The following is an 18,630-nucleotide window of genomic DNA, read 5'->3' as shown; positions in this document are numbered from 1 at the left end:
TTTAAAATGACAAATTAACATTTAGTTCTAAATTATTAAACCCTAATGAAGTGATTTTGTTGTATGCGATCGATGATTTTGTGTACGATTGATGCCAAGAATAGCTAGCATTTGATTATAGATTGACATTTGCCAAGATAATTAAGATGATTAAACCAATCGAATCCCAAGTCAGATTCAGTCAAGTAGATGAGCAAACAGACATATACATCTTTAATAAATGAATATTTGTGTAGTATTTGATTGGTGCAACAAAAAAAATGTTATAACTTGAACAGCCATTCAGTCATTTTTGAAGAAATCTGTACAAGATTTCATTTTTATCATGGTCAAAAACATGCACCGCTCCTTTCACCACATGGTCAACATCAATCTCTTCTTGGGTGGCAGCTAGGTCTTCGAGGAATTGTTTCCGCATGGTGTGAAGAAATCTGGTCTTGGATTCATTCAGCTCTGTTGCCAAAGACCTCAAGCTCTCAGGTGGCGCTTTATTTTCTAGAACCAGAGCAGCAAGAAGAGCCATTTTTAAATGTCCATGCTCATTTTCTGATCACACAATCTGAAATAATATTATATTGATAATATACTGTACATTTCCTGGTATTCGTTTAAAAGGAGCTTGGACAAGTTAACCAAAGTGGACTTCTTCCACACCTGACAAAACATTGTTTACTGGTGTTTTCTTAAATGTTGGAGACTGGTTGGGATTTAGCTGTTCAAACACACATTTCCAAAATGTACAGTATATAACATGTTTTGCTTTATGAGAATGCCAAAGAGGTACACTGAATTTACAGTCTTTAAAAAAAGATCTATTGCCCTGTCTTGAACTAAACTGAAATGAAATGTGAAAATGAAGACTGGACACAGACCTCTGGCACTCTTCATGGCTTCAGAGACCAGGCGTCGACAGGCCTGGTCAGCCTGGTGTATCACACTGGTGGCACATTTCAAGCGGTCAGCCTCCTGACGAAAAGAGAACAATGGAATGACTTACTGAATTAAAGCTTACGCTACAATAGTTTGAGTATTTATACTCTGCAATCACTTTCTGCATGTCTGAGGTAGGAAGTATACACTTGCCTTTTGCGCCGTGTGATCCTCCACTGGACTCAATGGGTTGTTCAGTGCAAACAAGATGAACTCCATCAACTTCTGTCTGAAGGCATGTCACACACATACATGCAAATAAGACAGGGAGGCAATACTCAAATGTTTTTCGATTTCATTTTCAAAATAGCCCATCTCCAAGCACAAACGTGTCGCACCACAAAGCACTGAGCTCGTAGAGCTGATATTAAAAAAGAAAAACATTTTTATATTAACCACTTGAACCCTAGTGTCCATATTCTGAGAACTTAAGCCAAAAATAGCCGAACTACAAGCTCACAATGGCTCGCAGCGCGATCAGCTATTTTCGGAAACAAGGTTTGGTGTAGAGGGGAAAAAGAGCTGACTAAGTACAGAGTGAAAGGTCAAGTTTATTAAGTATTGATGGTCCAAGTGGTTAAATATTTTAAAACACAAATTGACATGAATCCAACATACACTGATGATTGTGCTGCCAAACAATGAAACTAGGGGTCAACTAAGGGGTCCTTGGCCTGAAAACCCAAGACCCCTGCACTAGGGACATCAGGGTTAAAGAAGTTTATTAAAGTTTTTGGGGATGACTTACATGTCTCCTTTGGTCAAGCTATCTGTGGTGTTGAGGACAATGCTGTTCTTCTCCCAAGAATTCTTCTGTGGATTTGGCGACACCATACGTTCCTCCATCTCCAATATCACCTCCCTGGGTAATGGAGTGGATCGGCTCTGGTTCCTGCTGATGCACGTCTCCACAGGACAGTGAAGGTACACCTGGCAGAACCCCAGTGAATCTGCATTAAACATCCATCAAAACATCAATTTCACCCAATAGTAGGCCTACAGTGGTCCTCAACCTGTGGATCAACCCCAGATGATTAATTAACTTAATGTCCAACATTGTTTTCTCACTCAGCAGTAAACAAACTAACATAAAGTTTAAGAGTATAGGGTTTATGCAGATTTCTAAAGGGACAATTTTAATTGTCAAATATTAGAGGCACAAATTGTGAAAATAGCAGATCTACAATACATGCAAACAACTTGTGAGCATGTAGATCTGAATGAACTGAATTTTGACCTTCGGATCAAGATTTGTGTCAAACCAGAAACAGAAAAGTATTCTCAACACTTCGTCCACCATTGGAACTTACACTTTCTTGCGAGTTGGTGCACTTCATATCTCATGCTTGGATAGTAGAAATTGTCATCCAGGAGAAAGACTAGAGGTGATGGCTCGGTCTGAGAGGTGCCCTCCAGGGCGCTGCCCGATGCCAGCGCAGTTTGGACGCATCGTCTCCAAGCGGCACGGTTTAGGGGGCAAGAGGCAGGTGGCTCTGCTAACACTTGTGGCTTCTCCAAGAACTGCTCAATGCACTGCAGCACTGTCTGTCTATACATCTTCCATTCAGTTTGCTGAAAGGAAAATGGAAATGACTAATGAGTTACAGTGCTATACAGTCTTTGAAGTTTCAGGGATTGCTTGATTTAATTTATTGAATACGTTATTAGCAGCACAGGAAAAGTACAGTTCAATACAGGATCTGCTAAGAGGATTTAAAAGCCAAAAAAAGGCTCGTTTCTATTGGGGTCCTTTGTACTCATATAGAAGACACTCTTCATTGACGATTATACCAGTGTTTCTCAACAGTTTTCATTTCAAAGAACCCAAGTTTGAACAGCTGCAAGCATTAAGCCACAGTCTGTCTGGTCCCCCTGTTTTGTTTTTGTTTTCATTTGTAAACTCTCAGGGTTAGAGGGGACCCTTGGTGGTCCCCGGACCCGATGCTGAGAAACAGTGGAATAAACAATACAAATAATATAATATATTTATAATATAAATGAACAATTTCCATTTTGTACACTCTAGGGATTTTTACCAGCATGTTGTTCTTTTAATTTCCCTGTAAAGTGTCACTTGAATAAAAAATAAATAAACAAATAAATAGATAAGTTACCGTTTGGTGCTGCATATCACCATGGTTACCCTCCTCCATAACTCTAAAAGCGTCCTCTGGGATCAGGTCATCATAATGGACCACAGAGCATCTCAGTCTCTGCTCTGCAAAGAGTGTGCTGATCCGTCGAGCTACACTGGACTTTCCAGCTGCAGGCAAACCACACACAACACACAGGCACACCCGTGACCGCGCAGCGTTTTCTTCTATATCCATGTAGTTTGATTTGGGTGTTGAACCATTATGTTCACTGCATGGTTCTGGGGTCACTGTTGTTGTTTACTGCCGAGTCCATCCATATCCGCATTCTCACCCTTCTTCTTTGATGTGGATTGGATACATTGTGGCGCATTACTGCCCCATGCAGCAACGAATGTAGTACTACAGGGACAAGAGACTAATCACCTTCAACCTGGGGTCACTATTTTGGGCGTGTTTTATTATGGTCAAAATCTTTCATAAATATTCAAAAATATAAGATGTGTCCCCCCCCAAAAAAAAAAGTTTTTTCCCTTTCTTCAAAAAAAACAGCCAATCTACAAGTTCAGATACGACATGCTGTGAGCTTGAAGATTGTCACACTTCAATTATTTTATAGTATAAAACAGGGCTTGATAAATAATTAATAGTTCAAATGACATCCTTAATACTGTTTTATTACAATTAGAATTCAAAAAGTTAACAATCAATCTTAAAATATTTTAGAAATATACAATAGCATAAAATGTACAACAGCTTGTGACAATTCTGTGTGAAAAGAACAAAGTACTTAACATATAAAATATTCAATTCCAGGAACAAGGATAAGACTGCCGGCTTAACCTACTACCAACTAGTTGCTACACCTTATAAAGGTGCTGGCAAGAGGTTATATGATATCACAGTGTACAAATGCATCTTATTAAATAGACAATGTTGAGTAAATCCATTTCAAACATTCAACATGAAATTGCCAACAAACAAAATAAAGTGGTTAAAAGAAAATGCAGTTGTCAGACGACCACAAAACATTATGGTATGTCTTTGGGTGGGATGGATCTGGGGACCCCAGGGCCCTGCGGTGGTTGAGGCGAGTGTGTACGTCTGGGAGGGACGCCCGGGCCAGGCAGAGATTGAGGTTGGTGTGTTGTCGCCGCAGCATTGCCTTCCACATTCCAGTAATCTAGTTCTCCATACCTGAAACTGACAGGTGGTGGTGGAAAAGTACTCCATTTTAAAATTCTCTGTTGCAAGTAAAAGTCCGGAATTGAAAATGTACTTGTGTAAAAGTATTGGTATTAGAATGCAAAATGGTATATAGCGCTTTACAGAGATGTGCATTCACCCATTCACAATGTAGAATGTACTTAAATACCAAAAGTAGAAAGTACTCATTATGCAGAATGTCCCATTTCATGTGTTCAAATGTAAAGATTTTTTTTTTTAAATAGCAGATCTACAAGCACGACACATTTTGATCTTGTAGATAGGATCTTTTCAAATGGCAGCTGAAGTGGGTAATGCATGTTTTGTAATAATAATCAAAACTAGTTCAAATTATTGTATTGTAGTGAGTACAGTACTTGAGTAAATGTACTTGGTCATTACACCACTGCTGACAGGTTGTGTGGAAATTCAGCCAAATAAAAAAGAAACACAGGTAATATCGAATAAATATAGAAATGATCCTTTAGCTTTAGCAGTTCTTACCCTGGAAGTTGAGCTGAGGTATCTAGTGGAATGCCAGGCTGAAAGCATTTAAATCAAAAAGGAAAACAAAAAGGAAAACAAAAAGGAAACAAAAACCGTTACATTTTCCATGTTGTAAAATCATCACTGAGAAAATCTAGCTTACAGTATACTCCTCATGACAAAATCTGAACATTTGAATGATCTATTCGTTTGGCTGATTAAAGTTCCTGGTTCTATTTTCAATTACATCACCCCATTGAAGGAAAAACGTTCATGGCAAAAAAAAACCTTGGCTTCCATGTTGTTGGCAAAAGACATTGTTTACGGTACCTTAGCAGGAGGAACTTGTATTGGTGGCTGTGTTGTGGGACTGGCCTGAACATTTCCATTTGCTTGACCATTTCGGGCATTGCTTCTTGACCTGCAAAAACACAATGTATAAGATAGTTTGATAAGAATACCATGATTAGATACATTATACACGCTTGACTGCTAAAACAAACAAATGTATAACAAATATATGTTTTTTCGTTTAATGTTGCATAATGGAGTTCCAAGTTCACCTGTGACGCCTGGATTTAAGGCAAGGGTTCAGAGAATCTCTCCTGAAGACATACAGCAGTACCAAAATGACCAGAACCAGGACGGGGACAATCAACAGAAAGAAGATCAACAGGCCATTCCTAAGAGAGTGATCTGGAGTACAATAGATGTGAAGTTAAATTAGTAATTGTAGTATGCCTGCAATCTTTCCACAGCTTTATTTTAAGTACTGTGATTATCACTGGACTAACATCTCAATAAATGAGTTCTACATACCGACCAACATTAATTAACTCATTCTGTGCCAGATGATGGTTTTGACTGTTTTTTTCCAATAGCCCTGTGTGCCAATGACGGTTTATGACGGTTTTTATATAGAAAGATTTTTTTTTTCATTTTTTTTTTAAAGATGTCAAAATGACCTGAGATCAGAAAGATGCTTTTCTCTGTTTGTGTGTTGGCTCCCTCGTTTAGCTGATTGAGAAAATGTGTGAAAATGTGTGTCCATTCTAGTGGATGGACACTTCTTTTGATTCAAACAGCTCTATCTCTGGAACCATTTGTCTGATTGACAAAATTCTTTTTGCCACTGAATCACAACAACTGTGTCCGTTTCTGTGTGGAAAAAAATTATAAAAAAAAAATCATTTTTTTTCATTGCATAGTAAAGAAAAACATACAAAACCGTGGCACAGCTACCTTGGAGCCATTTTGGCCCTTGGCACAGAAGCTGGAAAATAAAACCGAAGAAAGTGACCAAAACAAACCTATTTGAGCTGGACCACTGTCTACACTGCCACCTCTTCCTTGCTTGTTACAGTCGGGTGGAGCCCATCCGACATCACAGTGGCAGTGACCCTGGTTGTTACACACCTAAGGACAACACAACCACCATGTGAGATTTGAACATTATAGAAATGTATTGCCATCTACAGTACATTGACCTCAGGATGTGCTTTAATGTGAAGACATTTATGCCCTACCCCCCGGCCATGGCAGGTACTCCGGGCATCACAGGGCAAGTCAGACCGCAGTAAAGAGGCATTCACGCAACTGAAGTCGATGCAAGTCTGAAAGGGGAAAAAAATAATAAAAAATGTCTTGATGAAGCAATGGAACACTTTGTAGACTGTCACAGAGGAATTCATTAAAATAATTCCACAGCCAGAACTTTATTTTAAAAACCACACCCTGACAATATTATAATGGAATGTATTCCTTGTGAATACATAACATGTATGTTACACTCCAAGATAGACGCCTTCTATAAAATCTGGGACCCCTACTTAAGATTTATCGGGCCCACACTGTCTGCTACTGTGCTTAAAGGGTTCCCATGTCGGCCTTGACTTCTATCTGTCGCTGTTTCACTTGTCTTGAAGTTTCTTGACTGGTGCTGAACTGTGCTCAGTGAATCTAGTTCCGATCTGGTTCGGGTGCCTGTCTTCTCCATTCTGAGGGGGTTGTGGGGGGGCTGGGGATTGTGTGCTTCGCTCATCATGTATTTATCTTATTGCCTGAGCTTGTTATGTTTATTCTTTTGTTTTTGTTGTTTCAGTTTGTTTGTCTATTTTTCCTTTTCTTGTATAGTGTTGTGTATTGTATAGTGTGTTGTTGTCCAAATAATGTATGTTTGAAAAATTAATAAACATATTATTCAAAAAAAAAAAAAAAAAAAAAAAAAAAAACACACCCTGGAACTTCTCAGGTCACATTTGTCCTTCTGCATACCAATTGTTCTTGTATGAAAACAGTTCCTCAAACATTTGAACAACTGAGCGAGTGTTTGTGTGTAGATTTCATTGAGGAACTTTAATCACTTCTGCTGAAACAATATCCAGCACAGTGGTTCAAAAGCAACGGTTCCCAAACTTTTCAGGCCGCCTGTGACCCCTTAAAATAAAGGTATATTCAGTGATTGTATTTCATTCAAATAAAAATATAATTTGTACATTTTCCATTCATTCTCCTCAATAGAATGTGTGCTGACCATATAAGGACTTCCACCATGGCCCGTGTTACGAACATAGCTTGATTTGGTTTTCAGAGGTGGGCAGCCAGTCCTCGACCAATCAGGGTAGAGTATGGCCGTAGTTATGTTATGATGTTTAGTTATGATGGTCAAAATAAAAGTTTTGAGAACCACAGTCACTCTGAATTAATTATGTCTGCTAAATACCTAGATTGTAAACTACTGAACTCATAAAATGCCACAGTCTCGTAGTAAATCAGTATCATAGATATCCTGAAGCTGGAGACGTAGGCCTACCGATATTCAGTGATTGGGTCTAATGATCAAAAGAGAACATTATAATGGTGTAAAAAATCTATACAAAACTAAACATTTCCACGCTGTAAGGCCAGTAAGGGACAAGATGACCCCCGGCCACTTTCATTATCACTGAATACACCTTTAAAATAATAATATTTGAACTGGGACGCCCTACCCTGACAAGTATTCAACTTGGAATTGTAGGAGTTGAGGCATAACATTTTGTTTGACTCTGTTCCACAGAAATATTGTGAGCTTGTAGTTCGACTATTTTACAACGCCTCGCACTGTGAGGCTTTTGGGTCAGCTACTGTATTTTCCATGTTTGACTCTTTCTTACATAATATTTGACAATTTGTTATTAAAAAGGTCTTAAATGTCATCAAAATTGTAACTTTAGAAATGTGCAGATACCCTGTACACAACTATACTGTACGGTATGTTGGTTCGTTTACTGTTGAGTGATAAAATAATTTAGCATCACGTGAACCACTGGTGTTAAGTATGAGTAGTGGGGCCCTGGGCTACTGCAACTCTTGCACCCAGGCCCCTCAATTAAATGTAGATGTACGCCATATAGGTGTTCTACCCATAGACATAAAAAGGTAGATGCCTCCTCCGGCTCTGGGGCGTTGGTAAAAGAGGACTGGCAAGCTTCCGGAATTCTGAAGGACGCTTCCTGTGTGTTAACCTGGTAGGAATATTGAGAGGTCGGACTTATGATCAGTCCCTGGGGTGGCAGAGTGCCTTCCACAGTTCCACCAGTCCTGTTTTACCAGTCGCGCCAATGGACTGCAGCGGCGGATGAGGTATCTAGCTTTTTATATCTGTGGTTCTACCACCTACCTTTCCCTCAGCACACGGGCTGCCAGGATTAACGTAGGCAGGATCCAGTGTATCAGGGCCAAAGTTGAAGTCTGCGTTCACACATTTCTCGCCATTAATAATTGTGTTGCTGACACTGGCTCCAGGAGGCGGTGTGTTGACATCCACATTAGTACACTGGACCTTCCCACACATGACATCTCTGCAGTGGCCATAAGAGGAGAATAAATGACTGTTTCCCCACAGACAGTATTATATGCAACAATCACAATAAAGCAACATCTAAAAAGGACATTCAGGGGATTTATCCCGTCCATTTGCTCACACATTCTAAATGAGTGTTCAGTTTGAAATAGATTGGCCTGGGTAGTGTGCAGTTAATGACAAATTAATACATCAAAAATAATGCCATGTCAATGTGGATTTGTCAAGTCCACTGCTACTGGAAGGCAGAAATGCAATAGCGCTGTTACAAACCAACAGAGAAAGAATCAGGCTAGCCATCGTCAAAGAAAAGGGAAAAACAGCGCCCTGAACTGCCACCAAACTCAGCTCAAAGGCGTCTTAGTTACCTATAGTCCGGGAAAAAAAACGGTGATTTTTGGCTGAATGTGGTTTCGTCGGTAAAAGTTTTTTTCTCAACTGATTCTTGTAGCTTGGGGTCACCTCTTAAGGATTCAAGAGGATGACCAGTGATATCCATTGAGCATTTTTTATTATTAACCCCTTAATGCCTGAAACATGGGCTCCCATTGACTTTCTATACAGGAGGAAAATACCCAGAAAAAGATTATTTTTCGGGGTATTTAAGGAGGATCTGAGGGGTCTAACTAGGGGTTTGTCATGATGCTGAATCCATTGCAGGCATTTGTTTTGCACAAAAAACATTCCGTGGGCTAGAAATAGCCTCAGAAAACAATACACGTATGGGTGAGTATTCATGTTAGTCGGAGGCCTTAGGGTTTTTTTTCTCGTGCTAATCAGTCTAAAAGTGCAACATTTTGCATCATGCTCTAATGATTTAGCTAGGTCGGCGACCTTCGGGGTCACCACAACACCCAAAAAACTCTGAAAAGTGATGACTCATCACTTTTCATCACTAAAGTCGATGGGAGCCCAACTTGATTTGGCCGCTGTGGCGACCCCGAATGTCGCAGACTCGGGCGCCCTAGCTAAATCATTAGAGCAAGCCCTGAGCTACATCTGTGCAAAATTTTGCACTTTTAGACTGATTAGCACGAGAAAAAAAACCCCTAAGGCCTCCGACTAACATGAATACTCACCCATACGTGTATTGTTTTCTGAGGCTATTTCTAGCCCACGGAATGTTTTTGGTGCAAAACAAATGCCTGCAATGGATTCAGCATCATGACAAACCCCTCAGATCCTCCTTAAATACCCCGAAAAATAATCTTTTTCTGGGTATTTTCCTCCTGTATAGAAAGTCAATGGGAGCCCATGTTTCAGGCATTGAGGGGTTAATAATAAAAAAAAATGCTCAATGGATATCACTGGTCATCCTCTTGAATCCTTAAGAGGTGACCCCAAGCTACAAGAATCAGTTGAGAAAAAAACTTTTACAGGCGAATCCACGTTCACCCCCATTTTTCCCGGACTACTAAACATTTTAATAAACAACATGTTTTGTGGACGTGGCTTCAACGTCCACGAGTTCTAGCGAGCATGATCCTGTCAAATTTATGCTGGGCATGCTGTTAATAATCACACACACACACACACACACACACACACACACACACACACACACACACACACACACACACACACACACACACACACACACACACACACACACACACACACACACACACACACACACACACACACACACACACACACACACACAAGAATACTTACTTTACACTGCATGCTAAATATCCTAATCCAGTTAGTCCACAGTTTCCAAACTTGTCTCCCATTACATTTGCATGCTGGAAACAAATATCTGCTGCCTTTGTCGCATCTGCCAAAAACAGTAATGTTATGTTAAGTAAAATATGGAAAAAAGGAGAAAAGATTGATCTTAATGCCATTGTACTTTGTGTAGACTAGGTTGTCCAACAAATATTTGGGGTGGGGGATCAAATGAATAAAATCCATTCATTTGAAAGCCCTTTAGAACAGGGTTTGTCTGTATGTCTCCATGTAATTTCTAAATGTTGCACATGGACGACATTTGGTTCATATACTTTTTTTTAAAGGAAAAATATATATCTGGAGACTAGACCATACTCCTTTTTGAACCGAGAAAGACAAAGGATCTGTCATAGAACAAGAGCTCTTTCATAGTTGAAGGTCTCTTAGATAGAGAAACAGCTAGTGCATTGTTTAGGGCATGGGGTTTCAAATGATTGTGACACAGGGAGGGCAGGTGGGCATTAGGTTTTTTGTACCTGTTGGTGTGATTTCTGGGTGTGGTAAATTGCGCACAGCCTATCTATGTGAGGAATGGTGGACAGGGACAGTCTTGAATCATTATATGGCTCCAGCCTAGTCCTCAGCCCTGTACTTATTCTTCAGGTATTCAAGTGTGGACAAAACTACTCTCACAAAGTACAGGCAAAAGATAAAAAGAAAACACTTCATTGCTTTTGCTGTAAGCTCTGAATTCTGCCTGACAACTCATTCAGAACATCACAGGGGGCTGTGTTTCATACATATGTCTCTTGACAGTGTCTGAGTACTTGGAATTGAAACACAAGCCTCTTCAAATGACCACTGATAATGCCTTTAATTACACTGTCCTCATGTAATTGATGTCACACAACTAAAACCTTCACCATATAAATGGCCAACCTAAAGTCTTTCCATTAGTTCTGCCTTTCCACCCAGTTTCACACCATTAATTGAATTTAGATTGTCACCTGACGTGATTGTCACCTGACGTGTATCAGCAGGTGGGGATTTCTGATCATCTAGCTATGAGATTCTTTTACCAGAAACAATAGTAGATCTATAAGCTCACAATGAGTTACATTTTCAACATGTCGTGAGCATATAGATCTGCCATTTCTGGCCAATTTCACATAATGCTCTGCTCGCCTATTATGACATGACCAGAATAGGATCGCTAAGGTTCATTCATGTGATTAATTAGCTACGAGTCATGAAGTGTGCATCTGATCAAACGTACCTGGTTCAAAAAGATGTTTACACTGATAGTCATATGTCTGGCAGCGGCCCTCATAACAGTATGCTGCGTTGTTTTCACAGGTTAGGCCGTCCATGATGTAAAAGTCTTCTGGGCAAAACCCTCTCTGGCCATTACAATACTCTGGCAGGTCACAGGTGTTGACAGATTCCCTGCATTGTGTTCCCGCAACTTTGAACTGAAACACAGCACGACATTCAACCGTGTTACAGGAGATATCTTTATTACAGAGGTGAGGAGGTATTTATTTCCAAATGTATCTATTCTCTTTATTCAATAAAGTTGTAAGCAATGCACGTGACAGTGTTCTGCCTAAAGGCAAGACATGGCTCGATGAAAATTGCGAGCGAGCGATAAGACGGAATTTCGTGTAAATCGGGCTGACCTGACAGCTATTGCAGCATTCTCCCTGAGCACAGGCAGACCCTGGGGTGAGTTTGCAGGTGGACCCGTCACAGCATTTATCATCTTTGCACTCCTGCGGGTCAGAGTAACAAAGAATGTACTGAAATGAGTGCAATAATATCACATCACCAAGACATGCAGACAAAGAAAGAAAGCTCCAAAAAATGTTTTTATTCAATGACCTATTTATGAATAAAATCATCATATTGTCTGGTCCTGGCCATTGTTTAGTGTTAGCTGTTGAGGGGCAGGGAACTTGATCCTAGGGCAGGCTGGGTACTTGTAAAGGACACTTGTATACACTCGTTATTTCTGATTATCAAAATCAGAGATAAATTAAAGGGCAATTTACTGTTCGTTTGAATAAATTGGCTTCCCATAGCCAGTCATTCACAGTGGCAGGAGTTAAACTGATTGCATTGCTGAACAACCAATCAACAGATATTAATATGAACTACAGCACCAGAATAATCCTCCAAATCTCTTTTCTCTGTGTAACATCTATCTTCATTCAGTAAATCTAGTATCCTAGCATGTGTTGTGGCGATATCCTCTGAGAGGTACTTTACCTCTGGTGTGCCGCAGTCACACTGCTCTCCTTTCTCCAGAACCCCATTGCCACATTGTGCAATGCCCACTATATTTGTGGGCTGATTCCTCAGACACATCCCACCACCACGAAGGATCAGCTTCTCAAAGTCACGACCGCTGCAGACACTGAAGCTGGTGCCGCCACTATGGGGGAGAACATGACACATCACCACTGAGCAGACCAGCAGGCCACTGTACAGTACAAACCCTAAACAGCAGTGGTGGAAAAAGTACTTTTTACTTAAGGAAAAGTATCAATACTGCAATATAGAAATACTCCCTGTCGGGTGCACACACACCAGAATATGGTCCCTTTTGTCACTGACAATTCCCTATGCAAAGTACGGTGTTCTATCCGCCTGTCTTTTAATGTTATATGAGATACATAAAGTGGTTCCTGTGTAAATAAGCCGAAAGCTTACTAGGATCTCATTTTAGTTGCCCGTGTACCAGTGATCTGTACTGTCATGAAACTGTACCTTTTCCTATGCAAACTTCAAATAAATTCTTCAATCAATCAATTTGTGCTGCACTCCCAGAACTGTCCGTCAGGCACTTTTTTATTCAGATAGGTGTTGACAATGACATGCCTATCTGAATAGCAAAGTACCTGAGGGACAGGGAGTGTTGGCATTCTGGAATAGAAAGGATGGTTCTTCTTCCTATTAACTCTGAGCTGTGTAACCGGTAAACAGAGTCACATAGTTACGTCTAAATTCCTACCTGGCAGTGGGTGCCATGATACAGGAGGACCCATTACAGTTACAGCCATCACTATCGTGGTTCATGCCCAGGACATGGCCCATTTCATGAGCCACCACTGTAGAGGTGCCGATTAGATTGTCACCACTGAACTGTAGTGAAGACAATACTGAGATGAGTACATTATCACATAAAACAAAACGTTTATGCTACAATATAAAAGGCATTAACAGGTCCATACCGGCTGGTTTGTTTAGTCCACTGACTACAATCTCACTATAATATAGTATGTCAAGCATATTATGCTTGACATTACTGATGACCATTTTCCAAATCAATAATCATACCATAGTTTTTGTTTTCAAGAAAGCCAATGGATTCGATTAATTTCAGTATGGCTTGAAAAACAACCTGCAGAGACTTGAAACTTGCTTGGGATAGGAAATCCAAACATACAAAATATCATTGCGTAGTTACTTTATTTATTATGTACATTAATGGTTAAACTAACATTTACTAAATTATTCAGGTAAGTTTGGTAACATTTTAAAGAGAAAATGCCAGTAATGGAAAAATTGTTTAGCTGTGAATAGACAATGCCATGCAGCACACACCCAATGCAAACAAAACAGCCTCACATTCTGAATTATTGTCTTGTCATGACATTATCAAGTCTTGAAGACATGATAAAACATATGTGGAATTCCACAAGCTAAAGGGTTAGTGGTTTGATCTTAATGTCTAACCTGTTTGAATCCTGTGTTATTCAGGTTCTGTGAAAATAACTCTAACACACCTAACAGAGCTCTTCATAAATAATATAGACCGTATCAGCTTTCAAACAAAAAGATCACAGCATCGCAGCACCAGTGTCAGATGGTGCTAAGAAGTTAAAAGGGAGTTGAACTTACCACGTTGATCCCTCCGGACGAAGCTACCGAGCACACGGTGCCCACAAAGGCCATACCCAGCACCCCGCCGGCAAAGGGATCAGGACGCCCGCTGGGAAACAAAGTAAAGTTGGAAAAACTGAAACTATTACAAGACAAAGGTGACAAAGATCAAATGACATGTCAAACAACAGATCTGTAAAGCTGCCTTTGGCAGAAATCTCTTTTGTTTAATATTATATAATCAATGACAGTTGTTAAGCCCGACACTATTTTTAGCACCGTTTTCACCAAACAATGGAGCACTTCCTTACACAATGAGTTGCCCAATGTCGTGTTTAATCCGTGGCAGCAGGCTGTTTTTCCTCCATTTCACAAAATTTGAGACCACCTCTCCTGCAGACCCGTCCACATCAAAGGGGTTGGATTCCTTGAAAACCTCCAGGCCCACCAGCATCACTCTGATATTCAGCCTCTTGTAATACTAGAATGAACAACATGAATGCAGACAAGATGAAAAATAGAATTAATTAAGAGAACGGCATTGGGAATTCTACATACACAAGCAGTTGTAATTAAGAAGAGGAGATTCAATCATTTGAAAATGTATTCAAACCCTCACCCCATCAAGTAGATTGGCCATTTCCACCATCTCTTCTCGCACTGCCGTCTCATTTCCTGCCTTATATTTATACTAGGAATATAAAAACACAGATGAGATGGAAATAATGATGCCTTGACAGTGGCCTGAAGCTTATGATACATTGGTCATATTTTGTGTAGCTGGTGAATTTCTCAGCAAAAAGAGATAAGGTAAACAACTCATCAAAAATACGCATTTGTATTTTGTTATATTTTACCCACTTAAGCCCCATATAATTCTGTATACTACCGTATGAATATTGAAAAGAGCAAATATACACTCACAATGTGAATGTGTTTGTGGATGAGCTTGTAGATCTTTTTAAACATTTGGCCTATAATGACATGCCCAAAATATGGATGCCAGGTTGAAAGTGGTTAAGAAAATGAAACCCTCTCACCCTCATATTATCCACGACAAGCACCAACTCCACATAACTGGTCTGTGGCAAATTGCGTTTTTTCTGTTGAAAGAGGATGAAAAATAGACATGAAAAGTAAAGCGATCAGTTAAAACCTCAGCAATTTCCCAGTGCAATGACTTATACAACTGTATGTAAATGTCTGTTCAGGTGACTGTAGTACTGTGAAGTTCAGCCTAACCCGTAGGAGTGAGGTCAGCGATTGCCCAGGTTCAAACTGTGAATGTTTCTCTGTTAAAGATGTGCCACTGGCAACTCCACAGACGAAGGGTTCTGACTCAATGTCCTTGAGGAGGTATAGAAGGTGTTCATTGTTCTGAGACTGGGGCACTGGTTCAAGTCCATAACTCTTATCACCAAGGAGGATCACACCCCTGCAGGGAAGCAGGTTATTTGAAAATCCAATTAAATGCGAAATTAAGCCACAAGCCAGCAAAAAAAAAAGAAAATGCCACTCAAAACGAGATTGCATAAAGGGCACACTTCAGGGTTCACTGAAAGACACTCATGGGAAAGTGCAATTAATTTAAACTTTGGCAAAATTGTATGCAATATCCAACATTCAAACAAGGCCAGATCCTCAGGAATTAGTCCAATTTCATTGTTAAAGAGTTTGAAAATACTAATGGACCTGTTGGGCATGCATTAACATTAGGCAATGTTAAGCATGTTTTTTTGGGTGATGTTGTGGTTAGGCACTGTTCCAAGTTCAAAGGTTTTATGTTTTTCCTCACACGTCTACAAAGGTTCACAGGCTTGTTGTTAGAGTAAGGATTTGGGCAGGGCCTTTATACATGCCCAGCAACAGCAAGTACGTTTAGTATCTTCCAAACAAGTCATGACATTTTCCAAATGAAGCAAATAACTAATGTGAGACAGTCAATGTAGTAGTCTCTGTGGGGTAAGGCTCTGCTTAACAATGCATGGGTAGGGTACCCAAGGCTAGGCTTTGGCTCAACCCTTCAAAAGAATTAGAATGACAAACCTCAGGCCAGTGCATGTGCTGAGAGCTACAAGTGAGCTCTCATATCCTTCCACTTCCCCATGATAAAAGCAATGCTCCTCCTGAGCAACAACAACAAAATAGTATGTATATTTTAGGTAGATAAAAAAATATATTGTTTTGGATAGTTTGTGACAAATAATTTAAACCAGTTTAACATACAGAATAATAGAAAATTAGATCATTTAGTATTGCTCGTATTTACTTACATCTTGCCATGGATATGTGGATTTGTGGATCCCACTTATGCCATGAGAATACTGAACTAATGTTGGGGATACAAAGTTCCTGACAAACACATGAAAAACACAGATAGCTTAAGCATGTACATTGTAGGCTCATCTCAGCAGTGTCATCCATTATTTACATTCAGAAAATGCTTGAAACAATAACATACTTGTTTCTTGTTAGATGGATGATGTGCTGTCTGTTGTTTATGTTAATGGAATATGAAATTCTCTCCTTTCCATCTGTCTGAAATTATACATATGAAAAAGAGGTATAAGGAGTAAGACATGCGCGCGCCACACACACACACACACACACACACACACACACACACACACACACACACACACACACACACACACACACACACACACACACACACACACACACACACACACACACACACACACACACACACACACACAAAGTAGAATTGTTTTCCAAAATAAAATATTTTGAGAGAATATACAGGTTTGGTAGCAATTTGTAGCAATCGTAGAAATATTAGACCTTAATTGTAAACTGTTTAAGCATGTAATGATTTTTAACATTTGACAAAATGGCAAATGTTGGTGCCCAGATGTCCGAGTTGCCCACCTGACCTGTTACCACACAGACACACACCTTTTCTGACGTGCTCCTTGTCCATCTATGAATAATTTGAGGTGTAACAAAACACAATGAAGATAAAACTGTTTCGTCATGGAGAAATTCTGAAAAATAAAGAAACACATTGCAAATAAATTGATTGGCTATTATTAGTATATCAGCTATCATTAGTAGCCTATGTCAGTTATCATTCAGTAGGCTATCAATATCCACTAATGATAGGCCTACCGGTTGACCAGACAAACAGGATAGGACAGGACAGGACCTATAAATATATGGATGCTGGACAGGACACGTTTAACTGGGGGGCGTCTGTCAATGTGAGTGAAGCTTTCTGCTTGTTGCTTTTGCATTGCAAAACACAAGAACGACCAAAACATGTAGGCCAATTTGCACCAAAACACAATGTAAAAACTGGATTCAAGTTCACCATGGCTACACATGCATAACCGAACAGTAGCCGAAAAGTAATTTTCCAGCACGTTTTCATTCAGATGAACCCGTTCCTTCATAGACAAAATGTTTGTACAAAAATAGACTATGAGATCTCACCTTGGTTGTAAACTGTTGCGATGGAGGAGCAAATAAAACAGGCAGCAGTGAATATAAGATGTGTTTTCACCATGATCCTCATTGTTCCAGTTTGTGTCCATTTAACGGACAGCCATCGACCGAAGCAGGATGTAGCTACCTGCCCGATGGCTACCTGCGTGAATACCTGCCTCTTTTCTTTCTTTCTTTTTTTTCTTTTTTCTTTTTACACAGCTCAGGTGAGTCACATGGGACTGGATGTGGCCAAACAGGTAGATCGAGAATATAATCTGTCAACATCATTTTCCATTCACAATGTGTCACTGTGTCAACATACGTCTAAATGTGATTGACAAGCTGTATTTTAATCTGATTTTAATTTATTGGTTAATTGACTTTATTAGAGGTTTTTCATAGGAAAGGGTACAGGAAAGTACAGTTCACTGATACAGGGTCAACTAGGATGAACACCACAAGAAAGCTTTTATGCATTTTTAAATTGGGGTCCCTTTTTTCATACAAGAATCTATTTTTCTTTAATGCATATATTATAGGCTATAATGTCTTTGTCTATCCTCCCAAATGTAAGATCCTTGTTCCTAAAAATAGAATATCTACATGACTGACTATAATTATGCGCCATCAGATAGCAGGTTTAATGTTACAGGTCAGGTCACACATTATTACTATTGTTAATACTTTCTAATTTTTATCTGGTTGTGTCATATCGTTTGGGAGAGGGAGGAGAAAACATCGCGATACTTCAAAGCCGCGACCTTTCGTTTGCCAACGGGTCTGAGCTACGAGTATCTATTCTGCATCTGGCTTAAGGCAAGACCCAAATTCAGACAGAGTGAACATTTACTCAAATGTTAGCATTTGGAGGTCCCTGCACTCCATGGAACAAAAATATTTTGAGATGGAGGTGCGCGGAAAATACATTTCATTTTGGGGGTCCTTCTTGACATGACAAAGTTTGAGAACCACTGATAGCAACATAAGATTTTTTTTTAGAAGACATTTTCGGCCTATTATATCAGTGGTTCTCAAACGTCATGTCAAGGACCCCCAAAATGATAT

General features: G+C 39.7%; 2 protein-coding genes across 2 annotated transcripts; both read right to left on the bottom strand.

Annotated features, from left to right (window-relative positions):
* Nucleotides 1-286: 286 nt before the first annotated feature.
* Nucleotides 287-3,326, bottom strand: pstk (phosphoseryl-tRNA kinase; the record flags this gene model as incomplete). The annotated part of the gene is made up of 6 exons (XM_080747294.1): nt 3,045-3,326; nt 2,241-2,502; nt 1,679-1,880; nt 1,084-1,159; nt 873-966; nt 287-495 (listed from the first exon to the last, which is right to left on the bottom strand). Exons 1-6 carry the CDS (start codon nt 3,258-3,260, stop codon nt 287-289), a joined length of 1,059 nt encoding a protein of 352 aa, XP_080603420.1. The 5' UTR covers nt 3,261-3,326.
* Nucleotides 3,327-5,274: 1,948 nt separating this feature from the next.
* On the bottom strand, nt 5,275-17,059 carry adam9b (ADAM metallopeptidase domain 9b; the record flags this gene model as incomplete). The annotated part of the gene is made up of 16 exons (XM_080747293.1): nt 5,275-5,411; nt 6,026-6,131; nt 6,242-6,328; nt 8,377-8,557; nt 10,234-10,339; nt 11,510-11,705; nt 11,913-12,005; nt 12,502-12,667; nt 13,247-13,377; nt 14,137-14,227; nt 14,430-14,599; nt 14,738-14,809; nt 15,159-15,221; nt 15,361-15,553; nt 16,165-16,244; nt 17,045-17,059. The coding sequence occupies 16 exons, from the start codon at nt 17,057-17,059 to the stop codon at nt 5,275-5,277; spliced, it is 1,887 nt and encodes a 628-aa protein (XP_080603419.1).
* Between the last annotated feature and the right edge of the window lie 1,571 nt (nt 17,060-18,630).

Source organism: Nannobrachium achirus, assembly GCF_963921795.1.
Source record: "Nannobrachium achirus genome assembly, chromosome: 18".
Classification (NCBI taxonomy): Eukaryota; Metazoa; Chordata; class Actinopteri; order Myctophiformes; family Myctophidae; genus Nannobrachium; species Nannobrachium achirus.
This window is presented reverse-complemented; position numbering and strand designations above follow the sequence as displayed.